The sequence below is a fragment of the Apodemus sylvaticus genome, chromosome 4 (genome assembly GCF_947179515.1).
Source record: "Apodemus sylvaticus chromosome 4, mApoSyl1.1, whole genome shotgun sequence".
In the NCBI taxonomy this organism is placed as follows: domain Eukaryota; kingdom Metazoa; phylum Chordata; class Mammalia; order Rodentia; family Muridae; genus Apodemus; species Apodemus sylvaticus.
The window spans coordinates 159,509,542-159,528,925 of record NC_067475.1 but is presented as its reverse complement, the minus strand read 5'-3'; the positions used below and the strand labels follow the sequence as shown (position 1 = coordinate 159,528,925).

General features: G+C 35.2%; 2 protein-coding genes across 2 annotated transcripts in view; both read left to right on the top strand.

The window, feature by feature from the left end:
- Positions 1-15,423, top strand: part of LOC127683760 (rho GTPase-activating protein 20-like) — a 43,724-nt gene extending 28,301 nt beyond the window's left edge. Inside the window, exons 15-17 of the mRNA XM_052180985.1 lie at positions 1,294-1,467; positions 3,166-3,286; positions 15,395-15,423. Coding sequence (XP_052036945.1) covers positions 1,294-1,467; positions 3,166-3,286; positions 15,395-15,423 — 324 coding nt within the window. The remainder of the gene's footprint in view (positions 1-1,293; positions 1,468-3,165; positions 3,287-15,394) is intronic.
- Positions 15,424-16,401: 978 nt separating this feature from the next.
- Positions 16,402-19,384, top strand: part of LOC127683759 (rho GTPase-activating protein 20-like) — a 29,559-nt gene continuing 26,576 nt past the window's right edge. Inside the window, exons 1-2 of the mRNA XM_052180984.1 lie at positions 16,402-16,421; positions 17,605-17,784. Of these exons, the coding sequence (XP_052036944.1) occupies positions 16,402-16,421; positions 17,605-17,784 (200 nt within the window). The remainder of the gene's footprint in view (positions 16,422-17,604; positions 17,785-19,384) is intronic.

The following is a 19,384-nucleotide window of genomic DNA, read 5'->3' as shown; positions in this document are numbered from 1 at the left end:
CAAAAATTTTCTCAAATACATTCTACAACGTTTAATCTACATTGGTCATTATAATTTTCTTGTGTTTTTTTCATTAAAAAGGATTTTCTTAGAAATATACAAGGAAGCTTGCTTTCTTCAGATTTATATGAAGATTGGCTTAGTGTCGTTGATGAAAAATCTCTGATTGGAAAAATTTTGGCTATAAAAAGGTAATGATAGAGTAAACACTTGGGGAAATGCACACACTTAGAATGAATGCAATTTGAATGTTCATAGCTTTGTACATAAAGGATTATAGACTGGCATGAATTCCCATGACAAGAGGTTTCCTTTGCTCAGACATGTATAGTCATGTTAAAAACAGGTGCATTTTTCAAAAAAGAGATTAGTACTAATTCTGTAATTCTATCACTTAAGAGTCTTCTAGATTATAACTGTCATGGTTTGGAAGACAGCCTGCTACAGTTTTTTGCAGGTCAGCCAAGAGTATTGCTTTGAGCTCCTGTGTGAGACAAAAGAAGTATGTAAGTATAAAACATAGTATCTGTGGGTTATTTACATACTAAAATAACAATGGCATTGTGAATATTACATGTGTTAAATATATATCATTGATTAGAACATGAAGTTAGTGCTGAGTACATCTTTCTCAACTATACCTACCTAGAGCAGTCTGGGTCAAGTATAGCTGCGTCTTCTTTGAATCATTTTCCTGTACGATAGTTCACAGAATGATTTCGTAGGAAACAGAAGCTTTGAGCTCCCATTTCTATCATGGCACCAGCATCCCTGTCTTACATATATAAGAAGGTTTTATACCTGCAATGCCTAGGGTCATTAGTATGCTTTCTGCTCCTTGTGTTCCAGAGTGTCACTAGAGTGTTAAATGGATTCATTCTACCTGAGATATTCAATGTGTCCTGTGGTGCCTGGAAAGATGACTCACTGTTTAACAACACTATTTGAATACACAGAACATACATGACATGCAACAAGCTTTATTCATTCTATTTACAAGAAACCTGACACCTTCCTCTGAGTTTGATGGGTAGCAGTTATATGTGTAGAACAAAGAAATTCATACAGAATTTTTAAAGTTTCTCACAATTCTATAAAGAAAATAAATTTGCAGAAAATATTTTAGGCAATACTTCTGTGTATTTTCTTACTTCTTTAAATTCTGATTATACTATGTGCTGGTCTATATATCTTTTATCCTGATATATCTTTGTATTCAGAGTTTTGTAACATTATTTGTCAGACAATCAACAGTGAATTTATCCTTTTTCTATGTATAGTATTCTACTGAAGATGCCACAAGAAAACTATGACCTCCTTAAACAGCTCATCTGTGTGCTATTACAAATTAAAATGTCTACCAGGAATAACCTAGACACCTACATGTTATCTGTCCGCATAGCCCCTCATGTACTGTGGGATCAGAGTGGCAGGAACTCATTATTTGGAAGTGACCTCTCGAAGAAGGTAAGGGGATCTGATTTTTCCCTTTGTGAACAATATCTTCATAGTGATCCAGGAATTGGGAATACCTGACAAAGGTCACTGATGATACCCTATGATTTCATTCTTCTGGTGTTGGAGTATATGTTATATAATATACTTTCTGATATTTTAGCAATAACTCCTACTTTGATATAAAAGAATAGTGCATGTTTGCATTATTTCAGGTACAGTCATATGTACCTTAGTCAGTTGCTTTCTGTAGCTCTTCATTTCACTATAAAGCTGTGTGCACTGATATTTTTCATTACTTTCATTATTTACTTTATATCCTGATTGCAGTACCCTCCTCTAAATCCAATCCTCACAACCCCTTGCAGCCTCACTTTAATTTTAATTAAAAACATGACTTAATTTGTTTTTTTTTAAATTTTGGTTAGAAGTTTCCTGGAGAAAAATGGTAGTTATGGACAAACTGGGAAATGAGTGTTACTGAATTGCATGAAGACAAATTCACAGAGAATGAACAAAGAACATACATTTTGAAATGGGAAACAAGATAGAAAGCAAGTGTTCTTTTTTTCAAGAAATGCGGTCCAGAAGAAGGAAGTCATGGTGGTGTTACCCACAATGGTGTAGGAAAGGCCAGGGAATAACTTGTTCAATTTAGAAGGTGTCTTTATTTGCTACTATTGCTATGATAAAACACTGATGAAAAGCAACTTGTGGAGGACATGTTAGAATGCATGGTATACTTCTAGTTACCAGTTAACTACTGAAAAATATCAAGGACCACACTGAAGAATGGCCGGAACCTAGGGGCAGGAACTGAAGCAGAAGCTGTGTGGGAGTTCTGCCTTCTGTCCTGCATGTCATATCTCTCTTTGTCTCAATAACCGCTCAAGGATGGCACCATCCTGGAGATCTCAGCCCTTCAAATTTCACTGTTAGTCAAGACAACTTCACATAGACTTCCCAATCTGGTGGAGGCATCATTTTTTTTTTCAACTAAGATCCCTCTTCTCACCACCTTCTTCTCTTCGTAATTTTTCTATTGCTTTAATAAACCAGCAAGACTAAAACAACTTATAGAAGTACATAATTTGGACTTAGATATCCAAAGAGGTTACAGTCCTTCAAAGTCATGACAGAGTAGCAGAGCTGCAGAAAGGTAGGGCAACCGACAGGAAGCAGAGACCTAGTTGCTGTCATCTTTGGCAGAAAAAATGAAGCACAGAGAGTTTACTGCAAATGACACCTGGCTTCTGTAACCTTTAATTCTAACCAATGACATACTTCCACCAGGGAAGCCGAGCCACCTAATCCACCCAAAGATTGTATCAGATATTGTGATGCCTGGAATTAGACAATCACCCCATTCAAACCATCAAAACAATACTCCACCTCTTCCCACACCCTGCAAAGAATCACCAATTCAAGAAACCTTTGAAGTCATTAATTTGTTCCATTCTCATATTCTGGCTGCATATCAGTTTTGAAATATTTTATTGCTTTTGTAGTTACCCTATTCTTCGCAATACGTATAAGAGTTTCAAAGAACTTTGCATTTCCATTTCAGACAGAGACCTCATTTCCCAGGTTCATGTCTCCTTGGACTAATATATTTTCCTCACCAATTTGGATTTCAATTTTTTATTGATTTCAATTTGGTAAACTATGTGAAATGACATAGGATATTGTTTTTGCCTTGTGATGTTACAGATGTCTATTATACAAATCATGATTGACAACTATGTAGATATATTTGGAGATGAGGACCATATCATTTGTGACCATAATCAAAAGAGTTCAGATGACAAAAAGATGTCAATAAATACTGCTGGTAAGTCCCCTGTTATAAAACAAACAAACAATCAATAGATAGCCACAGTGGGACACCCCAACTGCTAACACTGCAGAATTAAACATTACCTCTGCTTCTCCCCAGCCTGAAGTTCCTACAGGTCAAGAAAATTTTCATTCATTATCAAATGGATGAAAGGGTGACATCATTTCCTGATTTCATAAATTTGTAAATATCGGAGCACCCTTGGAGTATATATTGATATTAAAACATTGTAAACATTTTTTAAACAACGCTTAATTGAATGGGATTATATGAATATATAAACATAGGTATACATACACACATGTACATACTTACATAATAGTATGTATGACAAGGGAATTTTTTGGACCCTGTAAGAATTCCAGAATATTACCTGCTATATTTCTTTCCTTTCCTCTCATGATCTGTAAGTCATGTATGATATCTTTGATATGAAATTATTTTTAAAACGTTCTCTTTAAATCAATTATTTGATTTAAAATCCATTAAACCTACTATAATCTTAAACTCTGTGCCAACAAGGTGTGCTATTCTTGTACAAAAATGTTTGAGAGATAACCTTTCAAAATGCTAAGCATTTGATGTAAATATTATGTTGCAATGGATCCACTACAACCCGTTTGTGAAGAATCTTAACATGCAATACCATTCCAAATCAAATACAGTGTGAACTCAAGTAATTCTTTGTGTGGAGTTCAGAAAATATAGTGAAAACTTATTCTTATCTGAAGTGGGGTGAACTGAGAATGTCTATCTAATGATGACAATTTTATATTTCCTTTAGCAGGGGACAATGAATCAACTTCAACATCTAACTTGCCCCAAGGGAAACTTCCTCATGACTGAAGAAGGTGCCAGTCATTCTATTTCAATGTTCTCTTCTACTTCCCTCTTAACCACATCAGAAGAGATAATTACAAAAAAATCTTCAGTTTTATATTTGACCATATTGTTACAAATAGTTTCACTCACTGTCTTTTTTGTTATGTATTACATATTCTTACCTATTATAATAAATAGCAATAAATTATGTCATTGCTTACACTCCAATGTGCCTGATTTATGATTCTCCATAGATTTGGAAAATGGCATTTTTAGTATTCTCCTCCACGTCTGTTACTTAGGCACCTGTATTCATGTGACAGACCCACTATAATCACTTTATTAATTTTTCCTCAAACTTGTAAATTTTTTACTTTCAAATAATGGTATTGTAAGTACTGCTCATTAATGAAAGTTGGGAATTTATCTGACCAGATTCTTCCATATTATCACAATAAAACACTCCCCAAGAGTAAGAGTCAATGATTTAGTAGTACAATAAAATCAGACTTACTCCTGTGCATTATAGCAACACTTTTTAGAAAGAAATATTTTCCTGTTTCTGTGAAAAAGAACTGTAGAAAAAGATTTACATTAGAAAAAATAGCTCATTATTTGAGGGCTCAAGATATCATCCTACAGAAGTTCTGATGTCATGAGTTTGTAGCTAGTGAAGTCATTCGCCAAGTTGAGAAACAGAGGATGAGGAATGTTCATGTTCAATGACCTTCTTCCTTTTTAAACATACCAGGAACTATGAAAAGTGTAGCAGATACCATTTATATCATTGGTTTGCACATATCGGTTAGTTAAGTATAGACAGAAAATAGTGACATGAATTACAACCTCAGAGTCATGCCCAGAATCCTTTGTCAGAGATAGTTCTAAATAAAATTCCATTAATGATCAGCATTAATCATCACACATAGTAAAATTAGAGGGGAATACAATTTTAAGAATAAATGAATATTCAAAGTCCTCAGTGATTAGAGAAAGGCAAATCCAAATATCTCTGAGATTCCACCTTACACCAATCAGAATGATTAACCTCAAAACCTCAGCTGACAACAAATGTTGGCAAGGATATGCAGAAAGAGGAACACTCCTGTATTGTTGGTGGGATGGCAAAGTGGTACAACCATTGTGGAAGTCATTCTAGAGATTCCTCAGAAAAATGGAAATAGATGTACATGAAGACCCTGCAATATCACTCTTGGGAATATATCCAAAAGATGCCCCACTACTGCATAGGGGCACATATTCCTCTTAGCTCACAGCAGCCTTGATTAGGATAAACCAGAAGCTGGAAACAACCAAGATGTCCCAGAATAGAAGAATGGAAACAGAATAGGTGGTTCATTTATACAATGGGATACTACTCATCTGTTAACATGAGCATATCCTGAATTTGCAGGCAAATGGGCAGAGTTAGAAAATTTCTGAGTGAGGCAATTCAGACTAAAAAGGATATACATGGAATGTACTCACTTACAAGTGGATATTAGCAACCAAAAAGTTCGTAATACCCGATACAGTCCACAGAACTCAAAAAGGTCAAGAACCTGAAGTGCACAAGTGAGGACACCTCCGTCCCACTTGGAAAGGAGAAAAAAATCACAACTAGGGAGGATGGTGCACACCTGGGAGGGAAAGAGGAGAAGGCTGGAGGAGTGGGGGAAGAGGCTAACTTGATTTGCTACTGGGAGAGGAAAAATGACTGAAGCCCTGAGGGCCAGCAGAAAGAATAGAAACAGGCAACCTTGGAAGATAGGAGGTTGGGGGGACCTGGAAGTGAGAGACTCTCGGGTCTCAAAGGAACCATCCTTAAATAAATTGCCCAACAGTAGGGACAGGGAAAATATAGAGCCCACCTCCAGCAGGAAGAAAGACAGGGCATCAAATGTGGGAAAAGTGGTCAGGCATCCCCACAGTCACAACTCTGACCCATTAATGTTCCTGTCTGAAAGAATTGCAGGAATGGACATAGAGAGGAGGCTGAGAAAAAGAAGGTCCAGGGATAGGCCCTACATGGAATCTAGCTCAAGGGGACGCCCTAAGGGCTGACACTATTTTTGAGACTATGGAGAATTCACAATAAGGAAACTATCATGACTACCCTCTGAAATATCCAACAAGCACCTGAAAGAGTCAGATACAGATATTTGCACACAACTAATGGACAGAAGGAGCTGACCCCTGTTGTTGAATTAGGGAAGGCTGAAAGCACCTAAGGAGAGAGATCCTGCAGGAGGACCAGAATTCTCAATTAATCTGGACCTCTCAGAGCTCTCAATCATTGGACAACCAAACAAGCAGCACACACCAGCTGATACGAGGCCCCCAACACAAGTACAAGAGAGGACTGTCAGGTCTGTGTTCATTCACAGATGACGCACCTAAACCTCAAGAGATAGAAGGCCACACAGTGTTTAGAGGTTAGGTATGGTCAGGGATGTGGTCATGCACTTGCAGACAGAAGGGTGTGGAGGAGGAATGGGATGTGGAAAAGTCTGAGAGTAGATGGGGTTAGGGGGATGAAATATGGAATGTAAAAAAAAAATACATAATTTAAAAAATTATCTAGACATCTACAGAAAGGAATGGAGCTGATCTAGTAAATTAGTGTGATAAATTTTCAATTACATGGCCTCACTAGCTCCATAAATCTGACTAAATTTCTATCCCAAGCCATGATGTTGATCCTGTTGAGTGATACCCTTCCTATTGTTAAAGTATTTCACAAGATTTTCCCCAAAATACCAATGTTTGAGGTAGCCCCTGGCTTTCTCTCAGTGATGAGGGATTGAGTGCTTGCTGCCAAGGAAATCTGCCAGGGCTATCTGTGAATTCAACCAATTCTACTGGGATATGACTTAGAAGCCTCTACATTCAAGATTAGTTTTTGGCACATAAAACAGTAGGTAAGTCGAAATGTTAGGGAAGCAATTGACAATTGTACTCATTTGCAACAACTATGAAGTATGACAATAACCAGTACAGCTAGGTATCAGAATAGGTGCAGTAAGTGGTACTTACATGTCAGTAGTATCCAAGAAGCCTTTAATTAGACTTAAATTTATTTTCTTTACCTCACAATTGAACTTAGTTTGGGGTCTTTCATTTGGTTTCTCAGAAAAAAAAGTTATTCTCTAGAGCCTTCTCAAGTTCAACCATTTATGCCTTGTTATTTGTCTCTAGGATTGTCCCATGCAGGTCCCTTGACTTGACCAAGTCACACAATTTCACTCCGACAAATGTTTTTTCCTATATAATATAAAAAATATAATGTAAATAAAATATTCAATTCCTTCCTTTCAGCTACTTTGATTTTCTACTTTCTATGTTTTAATTAGCCTTAATCAACTATAGTCTTTAATGTGAAGAGCTGAAATTCCTAGTAATAAAAACATGTTTACCTATTAAATGGCATACCACACTGAGTTAAAGAATGTGTTTACCAGTATCTACAACAGAAACAGGTTTGCAGTGTTTCTACAATGGTGATTATCATTGCACCACCCAGCATTTCCTTCCAGTATCCTCTGTCCATCATCTAGTTTCTTGTAATCTTTTATGGTAACAAATGATGACTGTACTCATCTTTGATCATACAAAAGAGACTCTTGTTTTAAACAGTACTTGCCATCTTTCAAACTTAATATTACAACTGAAGGAGAACAAGGGATTACAAATTGTAAATGAAGAAGTCAAATTATCTTTTATTGAAGATTAGTAAATATAAATGTACCTAAAACTGCCACAAGAAATCTCATATAGCTTTTAAACACAACAAATAGCAGCATATAGAACTAACACATAAAATGAATATTCCTTCTTTGTAAAAATTACAAACTTACTGAGAAGCAAATCAGGGAAATACCACCATTCACAATAACCTTGAAAGTTATAAAGTATCTTCTTTTATAAGCCTAATCAAGAAGTGAAAGACAGATATGAATAAAAATTATCTTAAATAAATTGATGCAGATATTAGATAATGAAGTTACTCATATGCACATTAATTAGTAAGATCAATATAGGAAAAATTACTCTCCTAAAATATTATTTTGATTTTATCATTTTTCAACCTGATAAAATTTATAAACCATTTTCTGATGTTACTAGCAGAAACATATTACAGAAGTGACTCTCTAACCCACTTTCATCCCTGTCCTCTGACATGTTCCCTTAGCCTCTCACATAAAGTCTCACTGATAGGACCACAAAAACATTATGCAAACAAGACAACACTGATGTATGTGAAAAAATAATTTGGGCCTGAATCCTATACAAGGAAGTAAATGCAACTGCATCCTAAAGAATTGTGTGCAAGTGTATCTAAAACAAGTATGTTTCTTGAATGCAGGAGAATGATGGGGTCCATTTTCTTATAAATGGTTACTCCTTGTAATTTTCTTTGTGTAAGCGTTATGTATTAACATTATGACATTAATGTATAGCATTATAAAGAGTAGGATGTATGTGTTTCTGTTGTTTTGTTGTAGCCATGTACTTGTCCCCCTCCTATGATGAAGGAGTACAGGGTTATTTATCATTTATATCATCTCAAATATATACCTTATCTTCAGACTGATGGCTCTTTTGTAGAACTAGATTGCTGAAAAGAAATGGCTTAATAGTGATTATACTGTATAATGTTTCTCTTTTTTTTCATTGATATGAATGATACTTTTGCTTGGTATTGTAGACTAAACTGGAATCTGTTTAGGTTCGGTTGGTTGTTTGTTTGTTTGCCAACATAGACATAGAATATTTATTTAAAAGTCAGGCATTTATATACTAATGGCATTAGTACTAATTTGTACTAATCAGTCAGCCTTTATATGAGACTTTTTTCATTTTTCTTCAAAGCTTTTAGTATTTTTGTTTCTCTGCACATATAATCTTTGATTATTACGTGTCTACATGATGTTCTGTATGCTTTTCATACTTTCACAGGTATCTCTTTCTTATTTTGGAGAATCTGTTTTCAGACAAATCATATAGAAAGGGTTAATTCATTATATTCAGTAGAGTCAGTAAAATCTAAGACTAATTTAAGTTTTCTCCCTTTTAGTCCTGAGAGTCTTTCACCTCTCAGGTCTCTGGTACATTCTAGAGCTTCTCCTCAACTTCCAACCTCCCAGGGTTGCCTGTTTCTATTCTATTTGCTGGCCCTCAGGGTCTCAGGCCTGTTCTCCTCACCCAACACCAACACCTCATTATGTATGGAAGAAACTGAGGAGGAGGAGGAGGAGGAGGAGGAGGAGGAGGAGGAGGAGGAGGAGAAACCTATAGGAAGACCTTTAGTCTCAACTAACATGGACCCCAGAAATCTCTAAGATCCTGAGCCACCAACCAGGCAGCATACACCCAGCTGATATGAGGCCCTCAGTACATATACAGTAGAGGACTACCAGGTCTGGACTCAGTCAGAGAAGGTGCACCTAACCCTCAAGAGACATGAGGGCCCAGGGAGTTTGGAGGTATTGTGGGGTGGATGTTGGAGGCATCTCACTCTTGGATATGGGGCAAGGAGGAGGTATGGGATGTGGAACAGTCAGAGGTTGGAGCAGGAGGGAAATAAATCTGAACTCTAAAAAACATGATTAAATAATGATGATGATGATGATGATGATGATGATATGAGGACTAACAAACTACAAGAAAGAATCAAAACACAACCATTCATTAAACTGACCAGTATGCCACAGATTAATAGATGACAATAAATAGCTTCATGGCAACTTGCTATTTTTAAGCAGAATATCTTCTTTATTGCCAGTTTCTTATTTTCTGCCTCATTTTTTTAAATTTTCTGTGATTATACATAGGCATTTTGCAACTCGAGATGATCACAAAAAGAAATACAAGGAAACAAACAAAAAGGAAAATTATGTGTATTTAATCAGTCATCGTCAAGCAATTAAAATGATATATGCTAACTATAATGTAAAATGTTAAGCTATGTGTGTGTGAGAGAGAGTAAGAGAGAACAAGAGAGAGTAAGAGAGAGAAAGGGAGACAAAAAGAGAGGAAGTAAAAGGGAGACAGAGGGAGGGAGGGAGCGGAATGCAGAAAGAGAGAGGGGGAGAGAGGGAGGAGAGAGAAGAAGAAGAAGAAAGAAGAAAGAAGAAGAAAGAAGCAGAAAGTAGAAGAAATAAGAAGAAAGAAGATAGACAAAGAAGAAGAAAGAAGAAAAAAGAAGAAGAAAGAAGAAGAAAGAAGAAGAAAGAAGAAGAAAGAAGCAGAAAGAAGAAAGAAGAAGACAGAAGAAGAAAGCAGAAAGACGAAGAAGAAGAAAGAAGAAGAAAAAAGAAGAAAGAAGAAAGAAGAGAAAAGAAGTAAAATAAGAAGAAGAAGGAGGAGGAGGAGGAGGAGCAAGAGGAGGAGGAGGAGCAAGAGGAGGAGGAGGAGGAGGAGCAGGAGGAGGAGGAGGAGGAGGAGGAGGAGGAGGAGGAGGAAGATGTGAGGGAGGGATAGGAACTCAACAGGAAGACCAGAAGAGTCAAGTAACCTGAACATTTAGGGCTCTCAGAACCATATCCCACTGAACCACCAAACAAAGAACAGACAGGAGCTGGACCCAGGCCTTCCTACCCATATACAGCAGACGTGCAGCTTGGTCTTCATGTGAGTCACACATAACTGGAATAGGGACTATATTAGAATCTGTTGCCTATATGTGGGCTGTGTTCTTGCTGGGCTACTTTGCTGGCTCCAATGGGAGATGAAGCACCTAACCTAGCAGACATGAAGTTGCATGGTGGAAGGGGCAGGGGAAGAAAGAAAAAAGAAAAAGAAAAAGAAATAGGATTACAGGAAGAAAGAGTTCAGTTACAGGGACCAGCCACACATGGCAAAAACATAAATTTCCATAGAGTCACATTAAAAACAACAGCTGATGAATTCACACCTATCCACTATCCCTGGGTGGAGCACGAAAACCATTCCCCATACAATTCTGTGTTTGAAGAAACTGAGTCTACAAGATTTACATCGTGTTTTCCTGGGGCGTTCTCATAAGCATTCAGAATTCTCACATGGCTCCACTTTTAATTGTGTTCAGACAAACGTGCAGAACTGTTTCTGTTTTCATAACTTCATGACTTACCATGGAATAAATATCCTCAATTTACTTCACATTGCTCAAGAGGAACACTCTGATTCTGTCAGTACAGGACAGTGAATTATATTCAAATATATAATTGCTGATAGAGAAATAATGCTTGAAGATAACTACTTTTCCTAATCTTTTGGTTAAGTGCTTTTTCTAAGGGAGTAAGTGGAATCAAATTTAAGTACAGCGGAAAAAAATCTGTATAATCACAATCACCATTAACGTACTGAAATACCGAAATCTTACATAATGGATACTTTGGTCATTTACCTCAATCTGTCAATTCCCATATTACAAAATTTATCAATACATATTTTGAATATATTCAAAAGTAATGAATATTTTAGTGTTCAAATTCTGTAATAAAGACTTTGAAGACTGCTTTTCTACTCAGGGTGTGAGGGAGCCAAAGAGCATGGAAGACCAGGAGAGCAAAACCATCTAAAATGAATGGACAAAACTCCAATAACTCACCAAAACTTAAGAAGGAATCACAAGGCCTACATGACTCTATAAAGATCCTGTGTATATACCTGGAATATGTACTAGGAAAATGTCTCTGATTCTTTTGCCTTGTGTTGGGGCTCTTTGGCTTTCTGTTAGCTTTCATTGTCTGACATTACTATAATGGTTTTCATTTTCTCCTAGTGTATCTCACTTTGATATATTATGTTGTTATCTTTTAGAAGCCTGTTCTTTTCGAATGAGAGAAAGAAATGGAGTGAAACCAAATGTGAGAGAAGGGGAAAGTGTGTATATGTATGTGTGTGAATGTGTGTGTGTATGTATGTTTGTGTGTGTAAATGTATGTGTGTGTCTGAGTGTGTGTGCATATATGTATGTTTGTATGTGAGTGTGTGTGTATGTTTGTGTGTGTGTATGTGTGTGTGTATGTATGTTTCTGTGTGAGTGTGTGTGTATATGTATGTTTGTGTGTACGTGTGTGTGTGTGAGTGTGTGTTTATGTATGTTTGTGTGTGTGAGTGTGTATATATGTATGTGTGGAAGTGTGTGTGTGTGAGTGTGTGTGTATATTTGTTTGTGTGTATGTGTGTGTATGTATGTATGTTTGTGTGTGAGTCTGTGTGTGTGTGTGTGTGTGTGTGTATGTATATGAGAGAGAAGAGGGGAAAGGTGTGGAGGAAGGGAAAATTATCAGAATGTGTTGTATGACAAAAGAAACTACGTTTAATAAAAGGAATGAGAAAGAAAATATAATGATTTGTCTGAAAAAGGAAAATAAAAGGCCTTATGTTTCAAACTTTAAATAATAACAATAAAATAAAATAAATATTTTATATTTATTGCAGTGGTTTTTATTGTGAAGTTGTAGATGATAGAGGGAATTTATTTAAATAATGTATGTTATACTTAACTATGATTCTAAATTAAGCAGTCACTATGATGGAAAGAAAATATACAAATCTTCAATGCTATCTGATATCCATGTGGATGAAACTTTCTGGCACCATTCAGGAAGCCACATTAATTTTTAAAGTCTCTTATGATTTTTGCATGTTGGTCTCTAAGGCTCAGAGTGATAATGAAACTGAATTTTCACATATACCTTTCAGAGTTTAAAAAAGAATTAGATATTGAGAATATTTGTGAATGAATATGCATTTCACATTGTTTTGTATAATTCACATTGTTTTGTATAAAATTCCTTCCCCTTTGAACAGGTATTATTATTGATATCTATCTATCTATCTACCTCATCTATCATGTCATATTTTTATGAAAATCTGTTATTTAATAAAATTTCCCATATTTCAACAATCGGTTATTTAATAAAAATTCCTATATTTCAACAATTGTTAAAGAAAGACACACTTAAAGCCAAAAGATTGAAGGATGTGAAAAGCACTTGTCACTTTGTCAGTTATAGCATGAACTTCTGTATCTTGAAACCACAATGGCCTATCACTGCTAAAGAATCCTCAGACTTCAGTGGTTGGCTTACCAACTGCAGTCTACAGTTGGTATTTAGTGCCTAGAAGAAAAGTGATAATTTTATATCCATTGATTGGTTGTCAATTCCAGGCTCCACTGTAAAGGTATGTATGTAATAACTAATTTGATTCTTATGATAGTCTAATAAAATCAGGAAGTGTTCTATCTTGATTCTCCAGATCCAGTAAACTAGCTCTTAGCTTGGCAGTGTCTTCATGGAAAGTTACTCAGTAACAATATTCAGTGCCAATTCCCTAACAAAACAAAGTTATGAAATAAGGAGAGCTAAGCTTTGAGCTTCCAGGAGAATGCATTCTATAGGTCTTCAAAAAATACCTATCCTGAACATGGAACAGGAATATTTTCTAGACTAATTGTTTTTACCTACTCTTCTTGTAAACTGGTTAGACTTCAACCTAAAACCTATGAACTCTTTGGGTTTCCAGCAAATTGCTATTTTTTCCAAGATATGTTGTGATTATTTAAATGTAAAAATTTTAATGTTCATTCAAATAGAAAGGAATCATTTTCCTCATATGTTCATTTACTTTTAATATTTAGTATCATGAAACAGAACTGGTATCATTTTTGTAAAATTCCTTTACGTTACTGTGTGATGTGCTATGAAAACCATTGGCTGCTGTTCTTCCTGACACCTCTAATCTCATGACTTTCTACATAAAAGCCAGTGTCTCTCTGCATATTCTTTAAAGATATATATTTTGAGCAACATGATAGTCACTTCACATATGTTTTAGTATTCAAATTGTATGAACAGGGTAAAGAAACACCAGAAGAGTAGCTATCAATCTGTCTAGTGATCTGTCACGTATCTGTCTCTATATTCTTTCCCTCACCTATATAACTTTCATGTTCATATGTATGGTTGTGAAAATATGTGATTCCTTGCAAAGACATATGGTTCAACAACTGTTAGAAAAATGTTTTAAAGCCACTAAGTATACGGGAAGGACATGCATGTGTCCATTTGTCAGTTGGCAAGAGCCTTAGAATATTGACATCACAATGATTCTTCATCTTGACTACTAGAGAATCCTCAGACTTCAGTAGCTTGTCTACCAACTGTAGTCTCCAGTTTGGTATTCAGAAGCAGGAAGGCAAAATTCAAGTTTATTCAAAGGTTCTCCCTTCCAGGCTCCACCGAAAAGGTATTTTTTTATAAGTAGTTCCTTTCTCATGATAGTATAATCATATCAGAAAGTTTTCTCTCTTTATTCCTCCAGATCATGTGAACTACTTCTAAACTCAGCAGTTGTATCTTGAAAAGGTAGTCATGGTAGCCATAATCGGTACCAATCTTCTGTAGAAACAACATTATTATGTGAGGGGAGGTATGCTTTGACATACAGGAAAAAGATTTCTGTAAATTTAAAAAAAAATCTGTCAAAGATATGAGTGAGGATTATTTTATGTGCAACACAATTGTTTTAACAACCTTGTCTACAAAGATTTTATAAAGAGTTTGTCATACTTTTTTGTAGACCCTAAATCTAACAATTCCCTGGTTTTCTTCAAATTCTTACAGTTTACAACTCATTTTGTGTTCTTTGGAATCTACTTCTGAATATTTGAACATTTATTCAGATTAGACAGGAACTAATTTACAGACATGTTAATTTCCTTTCCATTTGTTCATCATGAATTTGAGTTGCTATTATTTTATAACAATCTTAACATTAGTATTTGAAATATGTGATGACAACCATCGGCTGCTGTTTTTCCTGACTTTGAATCTCATGGGTCTTAAATGCTTTCCATATAATGTTGGTGTGTCTCTACATAATCATTGTTAGAAGTGTCATATTTTTGAGCAGAGTTACATTCACTTAATATAGAATTTAATATTTGTATTATATAAACAGTGCAGAGTAACCACCAAAAAGTAGCCACTCCAATGTTACAGGGAAGAAGGTGATTATGGGTTAGATAAAAATGTTCAGAGGAATCTAAAAATGTTTACATCAGATTGAAGCTTGATTTTATCAGTGTTGTCTAAGATAGAATAGAGAATATCAGGGTAGAAAATTGGAGATAGCTGGGGGAGTGAGAGAAACGTTGCCATCATAAAGAGAATGGGGCTCCTATAACATTTTGGGAGTTAGCTTACTGCAGAAGCTGATGGAGATGTTTGGGAAGAAACACAATCTAAGGGAAATGTGTAAAAATTACTTTTACTTCCTGTTCAGGTAAAATTAATGGCCAGTGTGACTATTGACAATCCTCATAGGAGTCACAAGGCAAGGGATTGCAAGTTTGTTTTCTCAGAGGCAAGGGAAATGATTCTTTTCTCTGAACAAGATTAATTTTTCACTAATTATTTTATAAATACTAATTTTGGTGTGGAGCTTTATGTTTGTTTCTAAACACCAGGAATCCATCTGTGATCTATCCTGAGCTGGAACTATCTTGGTATTTTAGAATATATAGACTCCCTGAGACACAACTAGATTTAATTGTTAGGAAAACCTGGCTGTTTCCTTGACCTCAACATATATTAGCTACATAAAGTTTATTGAATCCTAATAAGTATGTGTCTTCTTCTATACATTTCAAAGATTACTGTGATTTTTGCATTTACTAGACTCTATCTATGGTTCACAATGTTAATGAAGTCTACATGTGGTGCTTTTCACATTCATTCTGAATAGGTTTAAAGATTAGGAATTGAGAATCTTTGCATATATATATATATAATAAGTATATATAAATATTTTATACATATATTTCACATATTGTTGTACATATATTAGTATTGTGGTTATCTATCTGTCTGTCTGTTTATCTATCTATCTCTGAGGTTGTAAGAAATTATTTCTTACAATATTTCAGTTACAGAAAATTATTTTTGAAGCCAGAAGTACAAGAGAAGGCAATGTGTGTGTCACTGTGTCAGAGGACCCAGAGCCTTAGACTATTAACATTACAATGGACTATCAGCCTGTCCACTAAAGAGGCCTCACACCTCAGTAGTATGTTTTCAAACTGTAGTCAGCAATTTGATGTTCAGGGGGAGGAAGGCAAAATAAAATTTCAATTCCATTGAACGTTTCTCCCTTCCAGGCTCCAGGGAAAAGATATTTTTATATACAGTTTGAATCTCATGATAGACAAAGCACATCAGGAATTATCTCTTTTTTCCTCCACAAAATTGAATTGGAATTATCTTTAATGTGTCTTTTCATTATTGATAGACATGGGTGATGACAACTATTGGTAGCTGTATCTCTTTGACAGTTTGATTCACAGGGATCCTAAATGCTTTCTAATAAAAGATATAGTGTGTCTGTTCACATACTTTGAAAAAAGTAATATGATTTGGGCAAAATCATATTCCCATAAGGAAAGTATATATCATAAATATTCCTTTGTATGAGCACACTACAGTAAAGAAACCAACAGAAGATTTGCCCATTATTACAGGGAAGAATTTCATTAGGAATTAGAAAGGAAAGATGTTCAGAGGCAGCTGGAAGAGTTCAGAGAGAAAAGAGAAACAGATTTGATATGGTCAAGGCTGGGTAATAAAGAAGGAAGAATATCCAGGAGAGAGAAAAGGGAATAATTTGAGTAGGAGAAGCATTACCTTCATAGAGATGGAGAGGGGCTTCTATCTTTAGCATAGCACAGGAGATGGAGAGTTTGGAGCGGTCCAGGAATCTAGGTATCAATTTTAAAATGTACAGTTTTTTTACTTCCCAGAATCAATGTTGATATTTATATAGGAGCCACAGGCAGACAACAAGAGAAATGACCCATTTTCTGGACTAGACAAACTTAACAAATATCTTTTTGAATGCTGGAGGATTTGGGTTTTTTTTGTTTGTTTGTATATTTGTTTGCTTTTCTGATTTGACACTAATCTAGTTTATTATAAGAGCTTTGACAGCTCAGCTGAACATCAGAAATATGTAAGCATAAGTGTTGGTCCTGAGTTATTTATATCAATACAATTACACCTTGAGAAGACAATACACACCAGCTACTCATATGTAAGTTTTTAACGGTCAAGATAGTTGGAGGAAGGGACAATCACATAACAAGGAAATTTCTGAAGGATACACACCTATAGGCCAATATATAAGAAAGGCCAGAATGTTTACAAGTACCAAAAACAATCTAAAATTTTTAACTCAGGTTCATTTTTTAAGTTCTTAATATCTTTCCCAATAGAATATCATTTATGTTATGAGTTACCATTATCTTTTAATATTATATACTTATTTATTTGTGAATTTCATTCATGTGTACAGTATATTAACTTATCATTATAAATGTTGCAATCATATTCCTCAGATATTGCCTTTAATCTTTATTTAGTGTGTTTTTATATCATGAAATTAAAATTCAGTATGAACATTGGTCTTACAACTTATCCCCTGAGTTCTTGTTCCATTAGGTGGAGACCTGTACAAGGAGTACCTCAACTTTTCTATACGGAACCCCTGGTGAAGGCAGACATGGGTGGATTAGAGCGAACCTTGCTGTGCCAAGGTCCCGTGGAACTCACAAGGGGCACGAAAACAAACAGACGACATCTGTCCTTATTTGATGACGTTTTAGTAGTATCTAGTAACCTGTGAGTATTTGCAACTAGCATTCCTAACTATGATAGGCTACAGTTTAATTAGGACTTTTTGTATGAATATAAAATGTTCTTTTACTTCTATTTTAAAAAGAACATACATTCATTACTTCATGCTCACAACTTCTTTTTACTCTACAGAGGTTGAGGTTTGGTCGACAATCCCATAGGCACTTCTCAATTTGTTTTGTCCAAAGATTTAGACACATTTTCTTTAAAAGTTGAAATATTTAAGGTGCTCTCCTGCTATTTGAATCTGGGGAAAGAATAACGACAAACTTTAAAAGGAGGCAGATGGACAAGCACATGCCAGTAATAGTAACATTATAAAGCTGACTTAGGAGTATTGAAACTTTGTGGGATTATGTGGACTATACAGAGAGACATATTCTCAAAATAAAATATTTAAAATATGAGAAGCTGGTGTTTTCTTACTTGTTGTTTCTAGATAGACTGAGACAAAAGAGAGAAGAATGTCTGATTATGATTCTTGTACACAAGTGGCAACCCATGTAAATGCCTCTTGACTTCATAGTTTCCATATAAAGAATCAAGGTGCAGCTACTATCCCTTCTAATAGCAGTTAGTAATCACAGGAAACTTCAGGCAGCGAGTTCTTCCTAGTTGGTGATTCTGCACATACTCAAGAAAAGCGCTGTGATTAAATGAAGATGTATATAAGGTTGCACTGTAACTTATGATCATGAAGGTGTCTTGCTGGACCACATCCCATATAATCTCCACTCTCCATGATCATAGCCTTCCTATTCTAGAAGGTATGAAGTTGATACTGATACTATGAGGTAAATATTTTACAATATGTTCTCATAAGTTCATAAATGGTCTGGAGAACAGACATCAATAATATAGTTTATTCAGCTTGGTAGATAAAATTTCTGGCCATTCTGAGATAATATGCCAGAAGATACTTTTCAAAAACTGTGGGAAAATGAAATGTTCAGGAGAGAATAATGGGGTAAATTTGGCCTTCAACCCCGATCAGTGTCTGTAAGCTCCCAGCATAGAAAATGTTATTGTCTGGCTGATACAGGTTCAAAATAAGTGAATGTACAGTTTGTCTACCAGTCTCTCATCCTTCTCATCCTTTCTACTCAACTCAAATTTAGTCCACACTTGGAAATACATTTTTTAAAAGACAGTAATTGACTCATTTGAATGAAAAATGTAGATACTGATCAGGAACCTTTTATGTAAAATTGGTGTAAGTGAAATTCACTTTAATTTTTGAGAGTAAAGGAAAGTAAAATAAATGTTTTTCTTGAAAGACCAAATATTTGTCTTGCTACTGCTGTGTAGTGAGAAACACTAAAATTATTTTGAGATTGCCATTCATATTTTGTTAAGAGCATTATTAGTATCATAGGAGATGAATGTCATTATTTCCATTTGAAAGATAGGTTATCTCTTATCAGACATTTGAATTAGAGGCTTTAGTTTTATGCATTTCTTCTGAATTTTTGTTCATATACATGCATTTATATGTACATATATTTTTTGATACATATGTATGTATTATATATATATAATTAGAAGTCCTGAAGTGGAAAGAAAATATAAGTACAAATATTTCATT